The sequence below is a fragment of the Furipterus horrens genome, unplaced genomic scaffold (assembly GCF_987537825.1).
Source record: "Furipterus horrens unplaced genomic scaffold, mFurHor1.1.pri manual_scaffold_2, whole genome shotgun sequence".
Classification (NCBI taxonomy): domain Eukaryota; kingdom Metazoa; phylum Chordata; class Mammalia; order Chiroptera; family Furipteridae; genus Furipterus; species Furipterus horrens.
In genome coordinates, this window is record NW_028327172.1 from 8,218,664 (window position 1) to 8,238,437 (window position 19,774).

The 19,774-nt window shown below is 57.0% G+C and overlaps 1 protein-coding gene across 3 annotated transcripts in view; it reads left to right on the plus strand.

Moving 5' to 3' along the window:
- VPS37C (VPS37C subunit of ESCRT-I) overlaps positions 1-19,534 on the plus strand; it is a 35,268-nt gene extending 15,734 nt beyond the window's left edge. For 2 of the 3 annotated variants that reach the window (XM_090260750.1, XM_090260743.1), the window contains 4 exons: positions 13,417-13,515; positions 16,633-16,804; positions 17,759-17,841; positions 18,575-19,534. In XM_090260750.1, the coding sequence (XP_090116876.1) occupies positions 13,423-13,515; positions 16,633-16,804; positions 17,759-17,841; positions 18,575-19,315 (1,089 nt within the window). In that variant the 5' untranslated portion in view covers positions 13,417-13,422 and the 3' untranslated portion in view covers positions 19,316-19,534. Of the gene's footprint in view, positions 1-12,857; positions 12,999-13,416; positions 13,516-16,632; positions 16,805-17,758; positions 17,842-18,574 lie in introns of those variants that run through there. The other variant, XM_090260757.1, reaches the window with a different exon arrangement.
- Positions 19,535-19,774: the final 240 nt, after the last annotated feature.

Here is a 19,774-nt window from a genome sequence, read left to right on the forward strand (position 1 = left end):
TCTCTGATTCGGTGTCTGAAAACTGTTGTTCCATCAATTTGGTTCCTAGTTGTTTGAGGCAGGGGAAGAAGTCTGGTCCCTGTTCCTCTCTGTTGCCGAAAGCCCTGGTCTAGTTAGCAGTCACCGCGTGCCTTGCATGTGCTAGGCATGGACCTGGGTGCTGGGGGTACAGGCATGAGTGAGTCATCGGCTGTGTCCTGGGGGAGCTCACGTTCTTGCTGGATAAAGATGCCAAGTCCTACACAATAAATGCTACCTGATACTTACAGAGCACCATGGAGGGCAGGGTGAATTGTTTGGAAGAGGGAGAAAGGAACGCTTCCCAGGGGAGCTAAGGTGTGAAGGGTGGGCCCGCATTGTTAAGCTGGAGAAGGCGCAGGAAAGAAATTCCGGGAGGAGGGAACGGCAAGGGCACAGGCAAGGCAGCAGAGCTCAGGACTGTGTGAGGGCAAGGTCCCAATCTGTTGATCATTATGTAGATGCAAAATATTTGTCAAGTGATTGAAAGCCTGTTGCTTGTTCTGGGAATAGTGGGTAGAACAGAGAGAGCTGGGGTGGGGTGAGCATCCCCCGGGGGAGTGGAGGGAGATCTAGCTGAACAGGGACGCTTGAGGTCAGCTGATGCGGGGCCTCGTTGTCTAGGCCAAGGAGCACGAGATTTTGAATGTAATACCAAAGCCCTGGGGAGCCATGGAAGGTTCCAAGCAGGGATGTGATAGCTCCCGGTAACTGTTCCCTAGCGATTACTGGGGTGTGGGAGAGGGCTGGGCCTGTCGGGATCAGGAGGGCAGCGCTGGAGAGACTGGCTCAGAGCAGACGTTCTGCACGAGGACGAAAATGAGTCCAGAGCTCAGTGCAGCCTCTGGTGCTCCCACCTTTTGCCTGTTAGATGCTGGCCTTCGCGGGGTCCTGCCTGAGTCGGGAGCGGAATCAGGAGCCTCTGGCCTGCCTTCTTGTTCTCTGGCCACGCTACCGCCCTGAACACAGCTGGTTGCCTCTGGTGGACCCAGAAGTTTTTAGGCTCAGACATCACCGGCAGGGGTAGGGTACAATACGCCTTATGCCGGCCTGGGATGACCGCAGATCAGTGAGTCTCACCACCTTGGACTTTGAGAAGATACACCTTGATGATTCCATACAGACTCTTAGATATTTGTCCTGAGTGTGCTTTTGCCTTGACCTTAATCTTGATCCTTCCTAGAGGGAAGGTTGAGCCTGCCAGCTCAGCTTGCTCTGTGCAGATTAGGAAGTGTGGTGTGGGGATGGAGGCCTGGCAACAGCAGGCGGAGATCCTCCCAGGTCATCCGAACAGTTGGGACAAAGGAGAAACAAATAGAAGTTTGGTGTGAAGCAGCTTTGGATGGTTTTCTTTTCAAGTCAGAGCCATAGGCCGGGGAAGGAAGAGGCTTTGCCAGGTGGCTGGGTTTCAAGAACGGGCTCCTTATTAAATAACCTGTTTCCCGGCCACTGTATTGCCTGAAGCTGAATGCTATTGATCTGAGTTACATCCAGCCACTGGAGTTCTGCTGCTCTGTTGACTGATGCCATCCCTGGAGGAGTCTTAAGTTCTTCCTCTTCAGCGTTCACAGGGGAAGTGCTTGGGCTGCAGAGGTAGGGATGCGCTGAGTGCCTGAGCTCAGCCCCGGCGGTGCAGACCATGACCGTTCACTTCACGCCTGCAGAAACCTGCCCTATGGAAGAAGCCACAGTGTGGAGAGAGTCAGTAACTGCCCCAGCTCCCCAGCAAGTGGTGACTGAAAGCGCAGGGCTGTCTGCTTCCCAGGCTCTGAGTCTCCGATCGTGGGGCTTCCCCTCAGGGCCGAGGTGGGAGGAGGTGCTGCTCCCCCAGCCACTGCGAGACCCAGGGCCCCAGGCCCTGTGCGCCTGGCCCAGGAGTTTGGCCTCATCCTGAGGGATGGTAAAGGAGAACAGGTGCCACGCTAGCTTTGTTGAGTGACAGCAGTCCCTCTCTATATCGCTGTTCACTTACCGCGGCCTCACTGGATCGCAGGATTTAAAAATATTATATTTAATTATGTATTGTGGATTTTTCACTATATCGCGGGATTTTGCGGTACCGTATACGTATGTTGTTAAAGTTATGTAGGTTTAAGAGTGTAGAATAAATGGAAGGTTCCTACTTCGCGGGAGGGTCTAGAATGTAATACCCGCAATAAGTGAGGGAATGTATTCTGGGTTCTGAACATCAAGACGCCCTGGACTTGAGGAGTTTAGTTGAGCGATAGGAGTTGTAACGACCGTTGATTAAGTTTGTACTCAGAGCTGGGCACTGTGTTTCATGGACATGGACGTGACTGAGAGGCGACGCAGTGCAGCGTGGATGTGGGCCCTAACACCAGACAGGCTCTACGACTTCCCTTTGGCCCAGTTTTCTCGTCTGTCAAATGAGGAACACCACGGCATACACAGTGGCGACGGCCCGTCATGAGGGTCACGCAAGGTGCGGGGTGCAGGGCGCCTAGGACAGTGCTCTGTGCATGGTAAGCGCTGTACACGTGAGCCCTGGTCACTGGCATCTCTGCTGTTTCACTGGTGAGGCTCGGAGAGGGGAGCAGGGGTAGGTGGTGGAGCCCGGTGCCCCCCCGGCCCTCGGGGAGGCTGTCCCCAGCTGTGCCGCCCGCCTCTGCCCGCAGCCTCTTGCCGGCACTTTCTGCGCCCTGACGCGCCTGCTCATCCTTCGGGTGCCGGCTCCTCTGTGCCGGTGCCCCTTCGCCTGCTCCTTCTCCCGGGACTTCCTCCGGCCCCAGCCCCGCTCTGTAAGCACCAGGTAGCATTTCCCCACTCTGCCCTGGGGGTGGGTGAGATGTCACAGCTGAAAGGGAGTAGAGGAGGGGGCGTGGGCAGTGGCCAGCCCAGCAGGGTTGGGATGAGCAGAGGTGAGGCGTTAGGACACTGGTTTTCAAACCACATCTGGTAGAGCACCTGGTGGGGGTCCCTCTTGAGGCTTAGGCGGGATAGGGCTCTCCCTCTACCCCTTTGCCCAGAGAATGGCCTCTGATTTGTTCTGTGCACTGAGGGTTTTGGGGTAATGGGTAGTGTTCGAAAAAAACACACAAAAATATTCCCTTTAAAAAAAAAAAAGCTAAGCCCTGGCCAGATGGCTCAGTTGGTTGGCGCGCTGTCTCACACACCAGAAAGGTTGCAGGTTCAGTTCCCATTTAGGGCATATACTAGATTGTGGGTTTGATCCCCGGTCAGGGCACACGCCTAGGCTGCAGGTTTGATCTGCGGTCGTAGCATGTACAGGAGGCACCCAGTCTCTCTCACATGGATGTCTCTCTCGCTCTCTTAAAAAAAAAAAAAGTTGAAACGGTTTAGAAAAACAACAGGAGTGGTTACACCACGTAGGAAAAGAGCCTGGAGGTGGCGTGTCCTGGCACTATGTCCCGACAGCTGCCGCTGGAGGCATAGGTGGGCGGTCAGGGGAGGCGGGAGGGGGCGGGGCCTAGCTTTAGGGACGGCAGAGGGAGTGGGGAGAAGTGTTGAAAAAAAATTAATCCTGACGGTTGTAAGGAGGAGACGCTGGAGGTGGGAAGACTCGTTTGGAGTTTGCTGAAGGACAGGGATGGAGGCACTGAAGACACTTTGGAAGAGCGACTAGATAAAAGCTGGTGATCGGCCACCAGAGGTCGGGGGGCCTGTGCCTCGGAGATGGCCAGGATGGAGGGTTGGAAGTGAGGGTCCTGATGGAAACGGAGGTGGGGGAAAACCAGGGGATGAGAGTGCCCCCCCACCACACACTTGGCATGGTAATTGGGCTCATCACTCCTGAGCCTTCTCACTGGGGGGCCTGCCTCTGGGAAGAGAGGGGTCAGCTGGAGTTACTCAGTGGGCACCGGGAGCATCCTGTCGGTTATGTCAATATTGATGTGCGGATGAGTTTCCTTCGGAAGCCCTGCCCTGAGAGATTGCGCACTGCCCCACAGATGTAAGGGCACGCTTGCATTGGAGGACCTTCGTTCAGATTCGTTTGGAGCCTGTTTCAGAAAGTCGCACCCTTTGCTTTCCTCCGGGAGCTGCGCTTCTGCACCCTCCCAGCGGGGTGCCTGGAAAGGCTGCCAGGCAGTATTTTACTCAGTGAGGTGGGAGAGGTGGGGGTGCCTGTGAATTAACGCCACCTCGCACCTGCGCAGTGCTTTTTCCTGCACCTCCCGGGGCGCTCGTTTAAGTCTCACTAAATCCTTGGAGCCACCCGATGATGGTGGGAGGGGCACCATTCTGCCAATGAGAAACAGAAGAAGAAAGGCTGAATAATTTTTAAAAAATCATCACCTGAGGGTACGCTTATCAATTAGAGAGAGAGAGGAAGTGGGGAGAGAGAGAAAAAAATGCCGATGTGAGAGAGAACATCTATTGGTGGCCCCCGGTATGCCTCCTGTTGGTGTACGGGGTGACACTCCAGCCAACCAAGCCGCCTGGCCAGGGCAGGAAGGCTGAGTAATTTGCCCAAGGTTAAGTAGCTAGTAAAAGGCCACTCCGGGATGGAAATCCAGGACTGTTTGGCTCTAAAGCCCTTAAGTCTTTTCACTACCTTTCATGCTGTCTTAATGATTCAGCATGGGGGATGGGAGGGATCCCCAACCCCAACTCCAGAAATTCCTCTGCAAGACTGAACGCTGAAGAGGCCTCCCTTCTGGGGCTTCCATGCCAGCCTTTCAGAACTGCAGGGCGGGCGTATTCGATGGTGTTTTGGGCCAGGGGAGACTCACCAGTGTGAAGTCAGGTGACTCACCAGTCTGACACTTGGCTGCGTGGCTGGAATCATTGTGGAAAAAGAAAGATAGATTGGATCAACAAATATCTTCTCATTAAGAAGCAGGATTAGGAAGTTTTACTCTGGCACCCGCAGGTATTCCTGACGCGAGGAGTTGGGAGGGGGCCAGGTTTGGATACGGCTCTGGGGGTGAGCTGTGTAGGTTACTATGGTAACGACTTCCTTCCTACCATACGTGGATGTGGGAAATTTACAAGAAACCCCAAGGCCTTTCTAACTCTCCTTGCAGGGTGATTTCAAGCTGGGAAATAGCTGGCAGGGAGATGTCTGGTAATAGCGAGAGGGGATCAGAGCCAGGGAAAGCCGCAGCCCTGCCCAGTGACAGCTCTGCCTCATGATTCCTTCATAGCAGTCCTTTGCTTGAGTCAATATTGAGCCCCAGGGCCGTCTGGAGTCGCCCCTAAGATTACACGCAAGAAGCAGAATAACTAATATTTGTTCAGTGCTGGGGGGCCTGCACAGCCCTGCCCATCTGAGGCATTATCATCAGAGCGCCCATTTTCTAGAGAAGGAAGCTGAGGCTAAGGGACTTGATCAAGGCCACACAGCTAAACAGCCGTGGAGCCCAAGTGCAAAGTCAGAGCATCTGTTCCCCAACCCTGTTCTTTTTCCTTCTTCATTCTGTGGAGGGCAGAGCGGGTTTTAACTGTATTCAGGCGGGGGGCACCACAAGCCTCTCTAGGACTGGTGTGCCTTACTCTGATCTGAGCACCTTGTGCTTAGAAAATGCTGTATTTTCCTTCCTGTTTTTACTTTTTTCCCCACTCTGAGTTTACTCTCTAAAGGATCTGCTATCAGTTGAAGCTGTTTGTTTTTGAGCTGAACAATCCTGGCAAAGATCCTCATTGAGCAAGATCAGTCCATCAATACGTTGCTTTTCCCCCCTATTAAGGACAGATCTGGAAGGCTGCCCTGCGTTTGAGCCCTCGCCAGCATCACCTCAACACGTAGACATTCTGCGGCCCCTCCCCCGCCCAACTCCAGGGCAGGAAAGGATACTGCCTCTGGCCTGAATCCACTAGGGTGCAGTGTAATCTCCTTTGAGCCTCATATCTTCCGCTTGATCATGTTCTCGGTGTTCAAGGCATATGAGATTGATTCAGTCAAGATACAAAGTAATGGAAAGAAGTTGAGACTGAGGGCTGCCAGCAGCAGGGCCAGCGGCCAGAAGCCTTGTCTGGTAGTGTGTGGATTGCAAAGGCCTGGGGGCAGCACCTGTGGAGTGCAGGACTCCTGTGATGTGTCACCTGGCCCCTCGGTCCTCCCTCCTTTCTGTGGAATCCATGCTCCTGGCAGCTGTCGCTCTTGCAGGGCGTGTTGATTTTTGGTTTAAACCACAGTCCTCTCAGTTTTTGAGAACTTTGAGTTGGCTACTGAAATTGAAAAATGGGGAGATGGCACATGGATCTAGATTCCTAGCTTCCTTTGGAGACCTGCCCTCCTACCTGCAGGAGGTGCGTGAGCTGGGCTGGAGCCTCCCACTTTCCGGGGGGCGACACACTCCCCGCCCAGAGGCTTGGCCTCTGACGCACCTGCCTCGTCCTTGGAGGTGCAGCGTTTGTGACTTCTGTGATCTCTGGTGGATGCCAGAGCTGCAGAGGAGACCAAACAAAAGAAAATGGGAAAAAGAAAGAGAAAGAAAAGGAGGCTTTTTTCTCCCTCTCACGGCTTGTTATCAAGGATTAAATGACGTTTTCTCCTCGTGATGGAGGGAACACAGGTTAGCCCTTGGCCTGCCTTTCCACCTTGTTCCCCCCTGGTCTCCGTTTGCCCCCCAAAGAGCTGCTGTCTTCGCTGTACCTGCGAACACTCTGCAGCCACCTGCTGTCCTCATCAGCCTCGTCCTCCCGCCTCCTGGCCGTGCGGACCTGCTGTGGCTCCCACGGGGACCCTGCTGTCATCTGTCCTCAACCCTTGGGCTCCTGTCCCAGTAGGAGCAACCCCTTCCGTGAGGCCTTGGGGGCTCCTCACACACCCCACCCCTCAGCTGGCCACTTTCCATGCTCCATTGGTCACTGTCACGGTCCCTCTCACTGTGAACTGTTTTGCTTTTTAAGACCACACTGAGTTCCTGGAAAATTAGCACCAGCTTTTACATTTTAAGATTATGCCTGGCATGTAGTAAGAACTCAGTAAATACTTACTTACACCCCTCTGTCCCTGTTTATTCTTCCTTTCTTTGGGTTCTTGTATGGTCCTTGGCATGTAGTAGTGAATACACAATAAATGTTTACTCAGTTAAAGCACACAGAGGAGTGAGACGTGGCGAGAGGAAGAAGGCCTGTTCTCATGTCCCCACGTCCTGGACGACTCGTGCGTCAGCTGACCGATGGCTCTGTCCCCTCTGCAGACATTGCTAGGAGCTCTCTGTGCTGTGGGGAATACAAAGGTGACCCCTTTCCTTCCCTTTCCCTCTTCTCACCTCGCTCTTCTTTCCTGTCCCCTCCTTCCAAATAGCAGACTCCAGACACTGCCCCCTGACCCCCAGTACCCAGCATCTCCTGGGCACCTTAGTAAGGGGGGGGGGGGCGGATTCCTGGTCAGGCCTGGGTGCCGAGGGGGGTGAGGTAATTGGGCTTGTCAGGCCCTCCAGACACCAAAGCTCATGGCCTCTGGGTCCCCAGATAGCTGCTCAGTAACCCCCCAGTTCTCTGCACCGTGACCTCCCTGGTGGTTGTGGCCCTGCTGAGTAGCATTGGTTTTGATTTTTCTGCTACGTTAGGTGACTGGGAGGCAGAACACTGCCCATACCAGGTGCCCAGGCCGCAGGGACCTTGGGCAACATATTGTCTTGTTCTTTCCTCATTTTCCAAACTAAGGACCCAGAGAAGCGTTTGCCGCTTTCTGCCTCACTGGCTGGGATTTCTGGAAGAAAGGCACCGGTAGCTTCCAGGGCCTGGTGGTGCTCACAAGACAGGCATTTGCCTGCCGGGGTTTGAGATGCTGTCGTGGGGCCAGGGGAGGGGAGGTGGCTGGGCCCAGGGGCCTGGTGCTTTCACACCTGTAATCTTGGCACCTGCAGCTCATCTCCTGACTCCCCCGTGAGGAACTGAGGTGCGAGGGAGCAGGTGGGCAAGGGTGCTTGTGCAATTTAATTACCAAACGGCTTGTCAGGCCTTCGGCAGTACTTTCGCTGATTCTTTCTGGGCTTCCTTTCATCCCTGAAATAGGGGCAATTAAGCCTCGTGTTCGCTCTGCTTACCAGAGTGATTGTGTAAGACAGCGATTTCAGCCGTGCGCTGCAAGAATCTTTACAATGCAACACCTGGCTGTTGAGTCAGGCGCACTGACCTCTTTTCCCCTTAGAGTCTGAAACTGAAAAAAAAAAAAAAAAGGACAACAGCCATCACAGCAGTGGCCATCTGGTGTGAATGAACCAAAATTATACCTGTTTTTTGGTCAGAACGGCAAACGTGTTTTTTGGTGTGCTGCAGAACGTTAGTAATTGGTTTCTGCGTGCCATACAATGGCAGAGGTTGGAAATCACTGATGTAACTTGAAGGGAGAGTTTGCAAAGGGCCTTGATGTCAGAAGAAAGGATCCCTGTGACATTCCGGCATGTTTACCCACATTATAGGTAGCGAAAGGGGCCCCAAGAAGAGAATGCTGGCACCTGTGGGGGTGGGACCCTGCTTGCCCCTCTGCCAGCAGGGCCTTGTGAGGCGGTGTGAGCCGAGGCGCCTGGGTGGTGGAGTCTGGTGGAAGGAACAGCAGGCCAGGATGGTGTCCCCTCCTTTGTCACCACAGGGACGCTGCGTGCCACTCTGCCTTAACAGTGGACTTGGGCGGGATGTCAAACGAGAAAGCAGAGAGAGTGGAATTAGAAGGAAGTGCTATAGCCCACATCCCACTGTGGCCAACTGCGTCTCAATTGAGAACCAGCTGCGTGGGCTGGGGCCCCTTCCTGTGGTGTCATGGACACCAGAGCCTGCAGGCAGACCGCGGGAGGTCTGGTGAAATGGACGTGTTTCCCACCTGAAGTCACGAGGCCCTGAAAGTGCACGTGGCCCTCAGCGAAGGGGAAAGGACGCGGGGCAGAGCCTTTTGATGACTGTGGGGCTGAGCTGGCTCTTTTCTGAATTTGGGGGTCTTTCCCAGTCGGGGGGCGCCAGAGATCATCGCAGACAGGAGCCAGAACCTCCTGTCCCTTTCATCTCCCGGGTTCCACACCCCTGGAGCCGGGAGGTCGCACTTCCCACACAGAATGGAATCCTCCTCCCCAGAGAAGGACCACGTCCGGGGGGCCTGAGGCCAGGCAGAGGGTGGCCTAATTAGGAGAGCAGTACGTTTCGGGCATCGCCCACTTTGGGGAGACTTCTCCCTGTCTGAAAGACCATGTGACTCTTCAGATCAGCAGGTGAATGTTATAGGACTCTTGCCACCTGGAGTTCAAGGGCATCAAACAGAGCCCGGGGGTGGTGCGTTAGATTCCAGAGAGATTATCCTTTGGGTGGTGGTTGGAGGGGACTGGATCTAAGGGGGCTGCACACTTTAGTGCACCCCGAATGATCTGGGGCGCTCACTTGCTCATTAACTTCTTGATTGGCTACCGTTCTTTATTTAACAGAGGAAAGTTTCCTTTCTCGCTTAACACAGGGTGGGGCAGACGTAAGCGGACGACTGTGAGTATGTGAAACAGTTTATCCTTGCATTTTTATTTACTGGTATTACCACTATCAACCCACCCTGTATTTATAGTCACTTATTACCAAGATTTGGTGACAAGTTACACCCCTTCTGCTGCTGCTGTCTCTGTCCCTTTTGAAAGCAGCAGCAGCAGCCTCACAGGAATTTTAGCAACATCAGGCCCCCCCCTTTGGGCCACCTGGGACTTTCAAGCCTAGTGGATGGGGCTTGGGAACTTTGCTTTCACAGACTCAGCCACCAAACCCCACGTTCACTACAAGTTCAGGAAGGGTGGACGTGCACACTAGATCCACAGAAGTATCAATAGCACCCTTTTGTCAGCCCCGGCCGGAAAACAATTCAGGATGCTGTGACATACTTGAATGTTTTACAGAGGTTTTATTTTGGTAACTTTAATAAAAACGTATCCTTTTCTGGGGAAAAAAGCGGCTGGTGAGAGCGAGCCGGTTGGCGGTAGGCGGGGTCCTCGTCAGTGTCACCTCTCAGGGAAGCCCCCGGTGCCTGCCGGGGTCACCCGCACAAGCCAAACCGGAGGCACTGCAGGGCGTGCACTCGGGGTCCTGCCTCCCCCCCCCCCCCCCCCCGCTCCCCTCCTTGTTTTGCCTCTGTCAAAGGAGGCCTCGCCCGCCAGATGAGGCAGGGACACTCGAGTTCCCTCGGGTGCAGGAGGAAAGTAAGATCACAAATGCAAAGCTAGTTTGACCCGGGCAGCTTCATTAAAATAACTCCATTCCCCCTGGAGCCCTGGCTCGTGTGGCCCGGTTGGCGCGTCTTCCTGTACACCAAAAGGTTGGGGTTTTATTCCCAGTCAGGGCACACACCTGGGCTGTGGGTTCAACCCCTGGTGGGGGTGCACAGGGGGGGCGCATATAGGAGGCAGACAGTCGATATTTCTCTCTCACATCAATGTTTTTCTCTCCCCTTCTCTCTTAAAAAAATTAATAAATGTATTTTAAAAAAACCCTGGAGATTCTAAAGTTGTAGGCCTGGAGGTCTTAGACTCTGGCTTTTAGCAAGGACTCCGGGTGAATCTGATGCACATGGTGGTAACCCCCCCCAGCCCCCCACTGGTGAGGGCACTGCCACTGCCCCGCTGTGTGACGTTGGGCACGTGCAACATTCAGTGAGATGACGTGGGCAGAGCGCTGGCGCAGCGGGCGACCTGGCCTGGAAGGAGTGCTGACAGAAGACCGCAGGTGTCCACGCACCCACAGGAGAGCCCTGGGCAGAGCCGCAGCGTCCCCCTCAACCCCTCCCCAGGGAGGTGTCGGGCGCAGCAGCTGCCACACCAGGCAGCACAGCCTCGGCAGCGGACCGCAGCTGCTGGTCCCAGGACACCTTTTGCTCCTAACGTAAGAAGATCCCAGAGTTTTCATTGATGTGGGGTTTTAACTGTCAATAGTTACTGCATTAGAAATTAAAAGGGAGGAAGGTTTAAAACGTAACTTGTAAGCACACACATTGGCTGCCAGAATGATGATGTGATCACGTGCCAGGCACCCTCTGAAAACTCCACTGTATACTCATGCGAAAAAGAGAGTAGAAAGAAGAGTAATGTCTTGGATTATGAAAGTCATTCAGACCCCATGGCCAGCCTGAAAGGGTCTTGGAGACCACCCCAGAGTTCCCGGGAACACGCTTTGAGAACCACTGGCCTAGAGGCTGGGAGAATACACTCTGGAGCGAGACGGCCTGGGTGTGACCCCCGCCGCCATCACCAGCCGTGTCGCTTAGCCGTCCCGTGCCTTAGTGCCGCACCTGGGAGAACAGCCATGCCTGGAGCGGAGCCAGCACTACGGACGTCTGCAGAACCACGTCCCTTCAGTGCCCTGTCCAGTGGCAGGTCCCTCCCTGGGTGGAGTGGGGCCGGGCCACCCTGAGGCCTTAGGAATAAGTGAGTTCTGGGGTGATGGAGCCTCTTCCTGGCATCCGTTCTAGTTCAGTCCTCACACTAACCCAGCTCCGCCTACCGTATCTCACTGATTCGCACTGACCCATCTTGGGCGAGGTCCTGTAGCTGGTAAGGGCCGGGCCCGGGGCTCAGACTTGGTCTGTGTGACTGACCCCAGGCTCCCGACATTGGTCAGAATGCTGCCCTGCTTGTCCCGCTCCTTCCCGGGGCCTGGGCAGTCTTCTGTGCCCTGCCCCAGCGGGAGGAGCGGGGGGTGGGGGGGGGGGGTGCAGACAGAGTGCAGGTTTGAATTTTGACTCTGTCATCTGCAAGGGGGACAGTTGCCACCTCACAGGACAAGGGGGGACAGCACAGTCATTGTAAAACTCATACTTCGGTGCTCAGTGTCCGGCGGCCTCCCTTGTCACGCAGCTAGCAAGGAGCCATCTCCCGGCTTCCTCAGAATCGGGGCCTGGGTCGGCTGCACGTGCCTTTCCTGGAGGGACTCTGCATTGCCGGCTTGCCCTGCAGGTGGGGCTCAGGTGCACACCAACGCCTGGCATTGCTTCCCTGCAAGGCTGGGGGCTCCACTGGACCTTCAGTGGGTCACAGGTGTGGTGGCGGCCCTATTCAGGTAGCTCTTTATCCGTAAGATGGCCGTATACAGCTGGACCTGTTTCACTGCGTTTCAGAGGTGTTGGGTTATTTACAAATTGAAGGCAAGCCCCTCCACCAGCAGAAAGATTTAGACTCACATTATTGTGACAGACACTTCATCGCGGTGTCCTGGAACCAACCCTGCACTGTCTCTGAGGTCTGCCTGTGATTTGTCTAAACTGGGACATTTCTGAGCTTGGAAAGGGGCACCAGTAATAGCTGCACTGGGAGGGGAGGGGTAAAGCAAGGCTTTCCTGGGCAACGGGGGGGGGGGGGGGGTGCGGTCAGTATTTATCATTCCTGTTTTCAACTCCCATGACCCTAGGAGACGCTTCCCTTTCTATTACAGATGGGGGAACTGATGCCCAGAGGAGGCTGCTTCTGGCTATAGCTTTGGTCCCTGTTTCCGAAACAGCTCGTTGGCCATGGGGTTGGTGGGGACTCCGTGGAGGCCAGCGCTGGTGTGGGAGTACAGGGGGCTTCAGGTTTCCCATCGTGTCTGAATCTTCGGAAAACTCACTACCTCTGTAACGAGAAGACCAACAGTAAGGCTATAAACGCCTATCTAGAAAAGATAAACGCGGAGAAACGCAGGACCCTGTCAATGGAAAGGAAGCGCATCCTGGGCATGTCTCTGTGCGTTTGTGCTTTCCCTTCTTGGTCCCTGGGCTCTGGCTGTCCCCCGGGTCGTGCAGACGGTCTGTCCGCGTCCCTCTGGGCGGAACGACAGAGGGCGAGGACTTCCGTCCCAGCCGACATTCTGTCCAGGTCAGCCAGTTTCTTTTCCTCCTGGTGGCCTTAGAAGCCAATTTGGGGAATTTTTTTTTTTCTTCCTGTTGTGATGAGGACGAGGATGCGAACGTGCCAGTCAAGTTTTGCGGCATGTGGGGAGGCCGGCAGTGGCAGGGAACCCCGGAGGGGACCCAGGGCTGTCAGTCCCCTACAGAGAACCGGCAGCGGCGTTGGAGCCTGTGACGCTGAAGCCCGCCGGCCCGCGCTTGCGCAGGGGTTTGTGTCTGGTTCACACGGAAAGGGGCGCCTCTCGGAGTGGTGCTGTCTGCTGGGCACGCAGGCCGCCTTGGGCCAGTTTCTCCTCTGTCGCTGGCAGCCTGGCTCTCTCCTCCGGCCTTTCCGCCGGCTCCTTGGGGGGCTTCATCTGTGTTTTCCCTCTGGCTGCCGAGTGCTTGCCCATGTCCTGCTGCCCAAGGTTTGGGTGGAAGGAGCAGCCCCTCGGTCTCCCCGGGGAGAGGGGCAGGCAAGGTGGCAGGAACACACTGAATGGGACCCTTACCCCTCTTTGAGCCACTACCCCCCCACCCCGGCCCCCTGAGGTGGGAGCATTGCAGAAAACTCACTTGTCTTTCATAGACAGTACACGTGGCCTCAGGGGTCTCTTCGTTAAGTCTGCACTCTTCTGTGTTTACAGGGCGAGATGGAGACCCTGAAAGACAAGACCCTGCAGGAGCTGGAGGCCATGCAGAACGACCCGGAGGCCATTGACCGGCTGGCCCAGGAGGCCCCTGAGGTAGAGGCGGCTGTCACGGGGCCCAAGAAAGGCCCGTGGGTGGGACCAAGGTGCTTACGGAGTTTGAGTCAAGTTTATTTCCCTCTTCTGTGGCCTTCCCTGTGGTGGGGACCCAGCCAGAGGCCCCTGAGGTGTCAGCCCGGTTACCTGGGGGCAGTGCTGGGGAGTCCAGGGCCCTCTCGTGAACCTGCACCCCCCAGGAGGTCCGCACTATTGTCGCCGGTTGAATCTGGAGGCGGTTTCCAGGGCATGTAGCTGCCCTCCGCCAGGGGCCTGTGGCCCCACATCCTCGCAAGGTGCCGTCTCAGGTGGGGGCGTGGGCTCATCTGATGGATCCTGTTTCCTGTCATGACTGGCACCCAGTCCTCTCAGCCCCTGATCGCAGTCCTCGTGGGCATAAAAAGAACCCTCTGTCTGTATAGAGCATCACACTTTATAACGGGTTCGCCCTCCCTCCCCGGAGGTGGCCGCCGAGCTGGACATACGCACAGTCGCCCCTTGAGTGGCCACAGCCTGTTCACTGCTCTGGGAGCTACCACGGGCTGCCCTTGATGCCAGGGAGACGCAGCCATGAGTCCGCCAAGCTCATTTGATTGGCATTCGGAATATGTCGTTATTTTGCTGATGCACAGGTGTGGTGTGACTCCTCTAGGAATTCACAGTATGGTCACCAAAAAAAAAGGAAGCCACCCCATCCAGCCTCTCCCTGCTTCCGCCTCTGCAGAGCAAATCCCTCTCTGTTAGGGGTGTTCTCACTCCTGCCCTCGCTGTGTCCCCCACCGTCCTTCTACCCAAATGAGCAGTCCTTGCTGTGGCTGGAGAGGACGAGTGTCAGGCAGGGTGTGAGGGCAGGTGTGGGGACCTGATACGGCACACCCCGCCACCCTGAGTGCATTCATCAAGGACAAGGAGCAAGGCTCGTCCTGGTTAAACTCCAGGGCGGACTCAGATGGTTCATGGGCCGTGAGCTCTGCCAGGGCCTGGCCCTGAGCTGGCGCAGTGCTGGGCGCAGCACAGGTCTTCGCGCCTCTGTCATCCCCTCTCCGCTGGTCACATATTAGGCACCAAGTGTTTCTTGAATCTGCCATGAGCACCATGTTAACAGGGATTCCAAGGCCTGCTCTAAAGTGTGCACTTCATAGAAGCAAACCTTTACGTAATTACATGATTACATAATTACATAATTACAAACCTTTCCATAATAGACATCCAAGCTGGGCAGGCTGATGGAATCTGTGGCGAAGTGCAGAATCACAGACCATCAAAGCAGGAGCCACCTCTTGAGCAGACGGCAACTTGAATTCTGTAGCAGGCGGCCATGCCTGACTCACTGATGTAAATTCTCTGTGGGGAGAAGCGCTGCTGTCATCAAAGGGAACGGCGGAGGGCGGGATGCTTAGGCTTTCGCAGCCCCTAGGACGGGTTTCTCCTGCCACAGGCTATAAAACAGCAGCCGAGTCACGGTGGGACTGCGAGGAGACGCAGGGGCTCCTGTCGTTCGGATGTGGATGCTGGGGAGAAGGGAGCTAGTAGGATGGGGGCCCTGTGTCCCTGCAGAGGAGTGTGAGCAGGGGGAGTCGAGCGAGGCCGGGCGGGAGAGCTCTCGGGGACCTCTTATAAACGGATGGCGGGGGCTTCAGAGTGAACTCCCAGTGGAGGAAGATTTGGGGAGGCAGTGGGAGAGGGGACGTGCTTTAGGGGAAATGATACAGCAGAGATTTTTGGCTCAGACTCAGGGAAAAGGCTGTGGACGGAGAATTGGGGGCCCCCAACGGGCCACTGAGCAGAGGGCTTCAGGCCCCTCTCTCCGTGCCAGTCACAGAAGTAAAGAGTTTTCATGGGTAATAAAAATGAGATTGACACTTGCCAATGTCAGCCTCCCTGAGCCAATGTGTTTGCCGAGTGGCTCAAGGTGGCATCGTGGCAGCAAAGCAGACTGCCCACGTGGGGGGGCACGTGCCATGGCAAGCAGACCCGCGGCGAGGGCTGGGCCCGCCCTTGCTTGGCCCTGGCAGCTGGGCTCTTTGGAGGGAAGGCAGCGTGGTGTCCCCCTTTCCACGAAGAGCAGACCCCAGGCCTGCCCTGGAGCGCAGGGCTTGAGGCCCTAGGACGGCATCGTCCAAGGTGCCCCTGCCTCCCACATCTGGTGGGCGCAGGCCAGGCAGGCTCGGCTCATCACGTGCTGACTGCGGCGGAGAAGCTGGTCTTGGCCCGCTGTGCCCTGAGCCCTCCACTGGGTGTGCCACATGGTGCTATAGGTGTATTGTCCCCGCTGTCACAGGGGGGCTGGGTCTGAGTCTTCACCCTCCTCCCAGTAAAGTGACTCCCTGGCAAATGGACAGAGCTTCAGATCATAGCAGGTCCCCAAAGGGTTCCTGTGGCTGGTGGCCAGGACCTGGCTGAAGGGCAAAGCAGTGCTCGGCTTGGAGAGTGCATTCAGGGGACACGTTCAGGTGCAAAGGTTGGCATTAGGGCCTTAGGTGGTCACAGGTCACTTGTTGGCAGGAGTCCTCTGGCCATGGGGACTTCCCTCCAGTTCTCAGGGGCCCCTCTGTTAGCTTGTCTGTACAACTTCTCTGCAGGACACGCATGTAGCTTTGGAGGCAAGGACAGGTCTCCTAAATCAATGTCGCAGTCTGTCCCTGGCTTCCTCATCCCGCAGAGTAACTTTATTTTGGGGCCTCACTGCACATGTGGCTTGTGGCCTGGACCACCTTAGTCTACCTCAGAGTAGGTCTCTTGACTCTGAATCTTGTGGATAAGTGGTTGGGACTTTTGGTCCATTACCTCCTAGAAAGCCTATGACTTTCTCCTAGAAATTGGTCCACCCCCCTCCCTGGAGGTCTGCACAGCTCGTGGTGGGGCCTTGGGCAGGCCGCTAATCTTCAGTGCCCGTCCCCCACGTCTCCACCACATGGGCTGCTGCATTAGCATCTGGTGGGATGCCTGGTCAGAGTGCTTGCTCAGGCTTTGCACCCAGGTCCGTCGGACTACCTGAGGGCTCGGTATTGTGGCTCCCCCCACCAGCGGGCAGTGAGTCCCAGAAACCCCTGGGTCAGCCTGCCATGCAGTGAGTGGCAGTGGTGGTTCTCATGGTCAAGTGTCCTGTTCTTTTAGGTCCAGGACCTGCAGCTGGAACGGGAGATGGCACTGGCCACCAACCGGAGCCTGGCTGAGCGGAACCTGGAGTTCCAAGGTCCCCTGGAGATCAGCCGCTCAAACCTCTCGGACAAGTACCAGGAGCTCCGGAAGCTTGTAGAGCGGTGCCAGGAGCAGAAGGCCAAGCTGGGTAGGGGCGACCGGGCCCCGGGAGTGTGCTCTGGGGGCTCCTCCGTTAACTCGGGGTCCTGTTCAAGGTTGGACTGGGGAGAGCTGCTGGAGTAGCATGGAAGGCCCTGGCTAGTGTGGCTCTGTGGGCTGGGCATCGCCCTGCAGACCAATAGGTCACCGGTTCTGTTCTGATCAGGGCATGTGCCTGGGCTACGGGCTAGGTCCACGGTTGGGGCGCGAGCGAGAGGCAACCGATCGATGTTTCTCTCGCACATCGATGTTTCTCTCCTTCTTTTTCTCCCTCCTTCCCCCTCTCTCTAAAAATAAATAACTAAAACCTTTAAAAAGCGTAGCATGGAAGAATAGTTGCCCTCTCCCTTCCCCACGACAGGAGAGGGCCAGCAGTTACTGAGGGTCACCACGTCCCAGCCCTGTGCAAACGCTTTGTGTACATTTTTGTCACTCCAGCCATAGAAGGGTAGGTCTGGCTGTTGCTCTCACTTCATAGATGAGAAAAAGGAGGCTCAGTGGGATCCCAGGACGTGGCCAGCGTGGCACAGCTAGCTAGGGGTGCAGCTGGGGTTCACACGCAGGGAGCCCACGCCCTGTGCTGCCGCTGCCCGCACGGCTCAGCGCAGCCCTCCGCAGAGCTGGTCCCAGCTCTCTGTCCTGGGCCCTGCCATCTGTGACAGTGGTGGCGGCGGGGGCTGTCCTGGCCTTGACAGTGAGGAAGCTCGGTAGCCCTGTGAGGCAGGACAGGGTTGGGGGTAGGGGGCCGGTTAGCGAAGGGCTGGGCTGGGCTGGGTCGAGCTCCTCCTCGCTCAGGAAGGTGACCTAAGGGAGCCACCCCAGGGTGGTGGGTTGGCCTCAGCACACACACGGGACACTCTGGGAGCCTTGGCGGAAACCGTGGCTTCCATCACTGAATCGAGAGGCACTTTTGAAATGTCGACCTTTCTGACCCCTGTTGCAGAGAAATTTTCTTCAGCACTGCAGCCAGGGACCTTGTTAGACCTTCTGCAGATCGAAAGCATGAAAGTTGAAGAAGAATCCGAGGTAAGACGGTCATCCACACGCCCTCTTCCTGGGACAGGGTCAGCCCCGGTGTCAGCAAAGGGTGAGACAAGGTCACATGAGTGGGCAGCAAAGACGAGTGACACCCTTTGTCCCAGGGGAGGCCCTTTTGGACGCAGAGAACAGGAACCCGGTCTCCCTGGCTGAAGCAGTCATGGGTGGCTGATGGCAAGGTCATGGGCAAGGTCGTGGGCAGCTGGCAGACCCGGATGGAGGGCGGAGCAGCAAGGTCCCCCTGAGGACCGAGGTCAGCTCCCCAGCCCCTCTGCTCACCTGCGGCTGCCTGGTCTCTGTCTGCTTCCCTCTGAGCATCTGTCCCTTCAGTGTCTGTGGGCAGGCGGCGTCTCCACTGCTGTGGGCTCTGGGTGGCAGGTCCTCCCAGCCCCCGAGCTGGCGTGCACCAGCGACTGAGGAGCCTGCATTCGTCACTTGTGCAGCACTTACGTGCAGTAGCCACGGGGGGCCTGGCACAGTGCTGGGGCAGGCGCAGCGGTGGCTGTGACAGGCAGTCCCTGCCCTCCAGGAGCTGGCATGCTGGTGAGGGAGACAGAGAATAAAGTCGAGTGTGTGTGTCTGCAGTGATGGGGGCCAGAGAGGGCAGGGAATGCCTGGGGCAGCCGAGGGGGGAGGGCTGCAGCTGGTCCTTGACCTGGGGGACCACGAGTGGCTTTGTTCCCAGCGGGCCGCTGTTGTCACCTGACCTTATGTCTTCCAGGCCATGGCTGAGAAGTTCCTGGAGGGCGAGGTGCCCTTGGAAACATTTCTGGAGAACTTTTCCGCCATGAGGATGCTGTCCCATCTGCGCAGAGTTCGTGTAGAGAAGCTCCAGGATGTGGTGAGGAAGCCCAGAGCTTCCCAGGAGCCGGCCGCGGACACCGCCCCCCTCCGCCCGCCTCCCCCTCCTCGCCCAGCCCCCCAGGCGACGCCCCCTGTGGCTGAAGAGCAGCCACCCGCACCCCTGCTGCCGGCTGCCCCAGCAGGAGGGCCTCCCTACCCTCTGCCCTACAGCCCGTCCCCGGGTTTGCCCGCGGGCCCCACTGCCCAAGGCCCGCTCCCGCCGGCCCCCTTCCCGGCGGTGTCCCAGCCGTCCCTCCCCTACGGTGGGCCGTACGGCCCCCCTTACCCAGCAGCCCAGCCGGGACCCAGGGCCGCTGCGGGCTTCTCCTGGTCCCCACAGAGGAGCATGCCGCCCCGGCCTGGCTATCCTGTGCCCCCCTCTGGTGCCTCGGGCCCCGGGTACCCCTTGGCAGGGGGCCGGGCTCCCAGTCCTGGTTATCCTCAGCAGCCCTCCTACCTCTCGACAGGAGGAAAGCCTCCCTACCCAACGCAGCCCCAGTTCCCGGGCTTCCCAGGCCAGCCCCAGCCCTCAGGCCCCCCTCAGCCTCCCTATCCCTCTGGGCCTGCGCCCCCCTATGGGTTTCCACCACCTCAAGGCCCTGCCTGGCCTGGGTATTAGATAGGGTCCTGGTCCTTGGCCCACCTCCTGCTGAGATTCAAGGTTAAATTGGAAGTGGAGTTGGCACTCCCATGGACTTGGGGGGACCTGGGTGGGTGCCTACAGGCCCCGGAGAGGTACCAGGCGGTCACAGCACTTACTGGCCTCCCGGGGGAAGGGAGAGCCTCCTTCCAGTGACTGCTGTAGCCTGTCTGGTGCGAGCCAGGCTGGGGGTGCGGCGCCTCTGGGTGTCTGCATGAGTGAGCGCTGCATCTGTGACTGTCCGATTGTGTCTGCACTCCTGGACATCTGCACCCATGCAGACTTGGCTCGATGGCAGGCGGGCTGGTCCTCCGGCCCCTGCTCACCCCCGTCCTCTGGGATTCGGCGTATTTGACATGGTGCCCGCACCAAGGGATGCAGCTTCTGTGTCTCTCTGGTCCCAGGATGGCCTGCCCCACGCACCATGGCCAGGGTTGG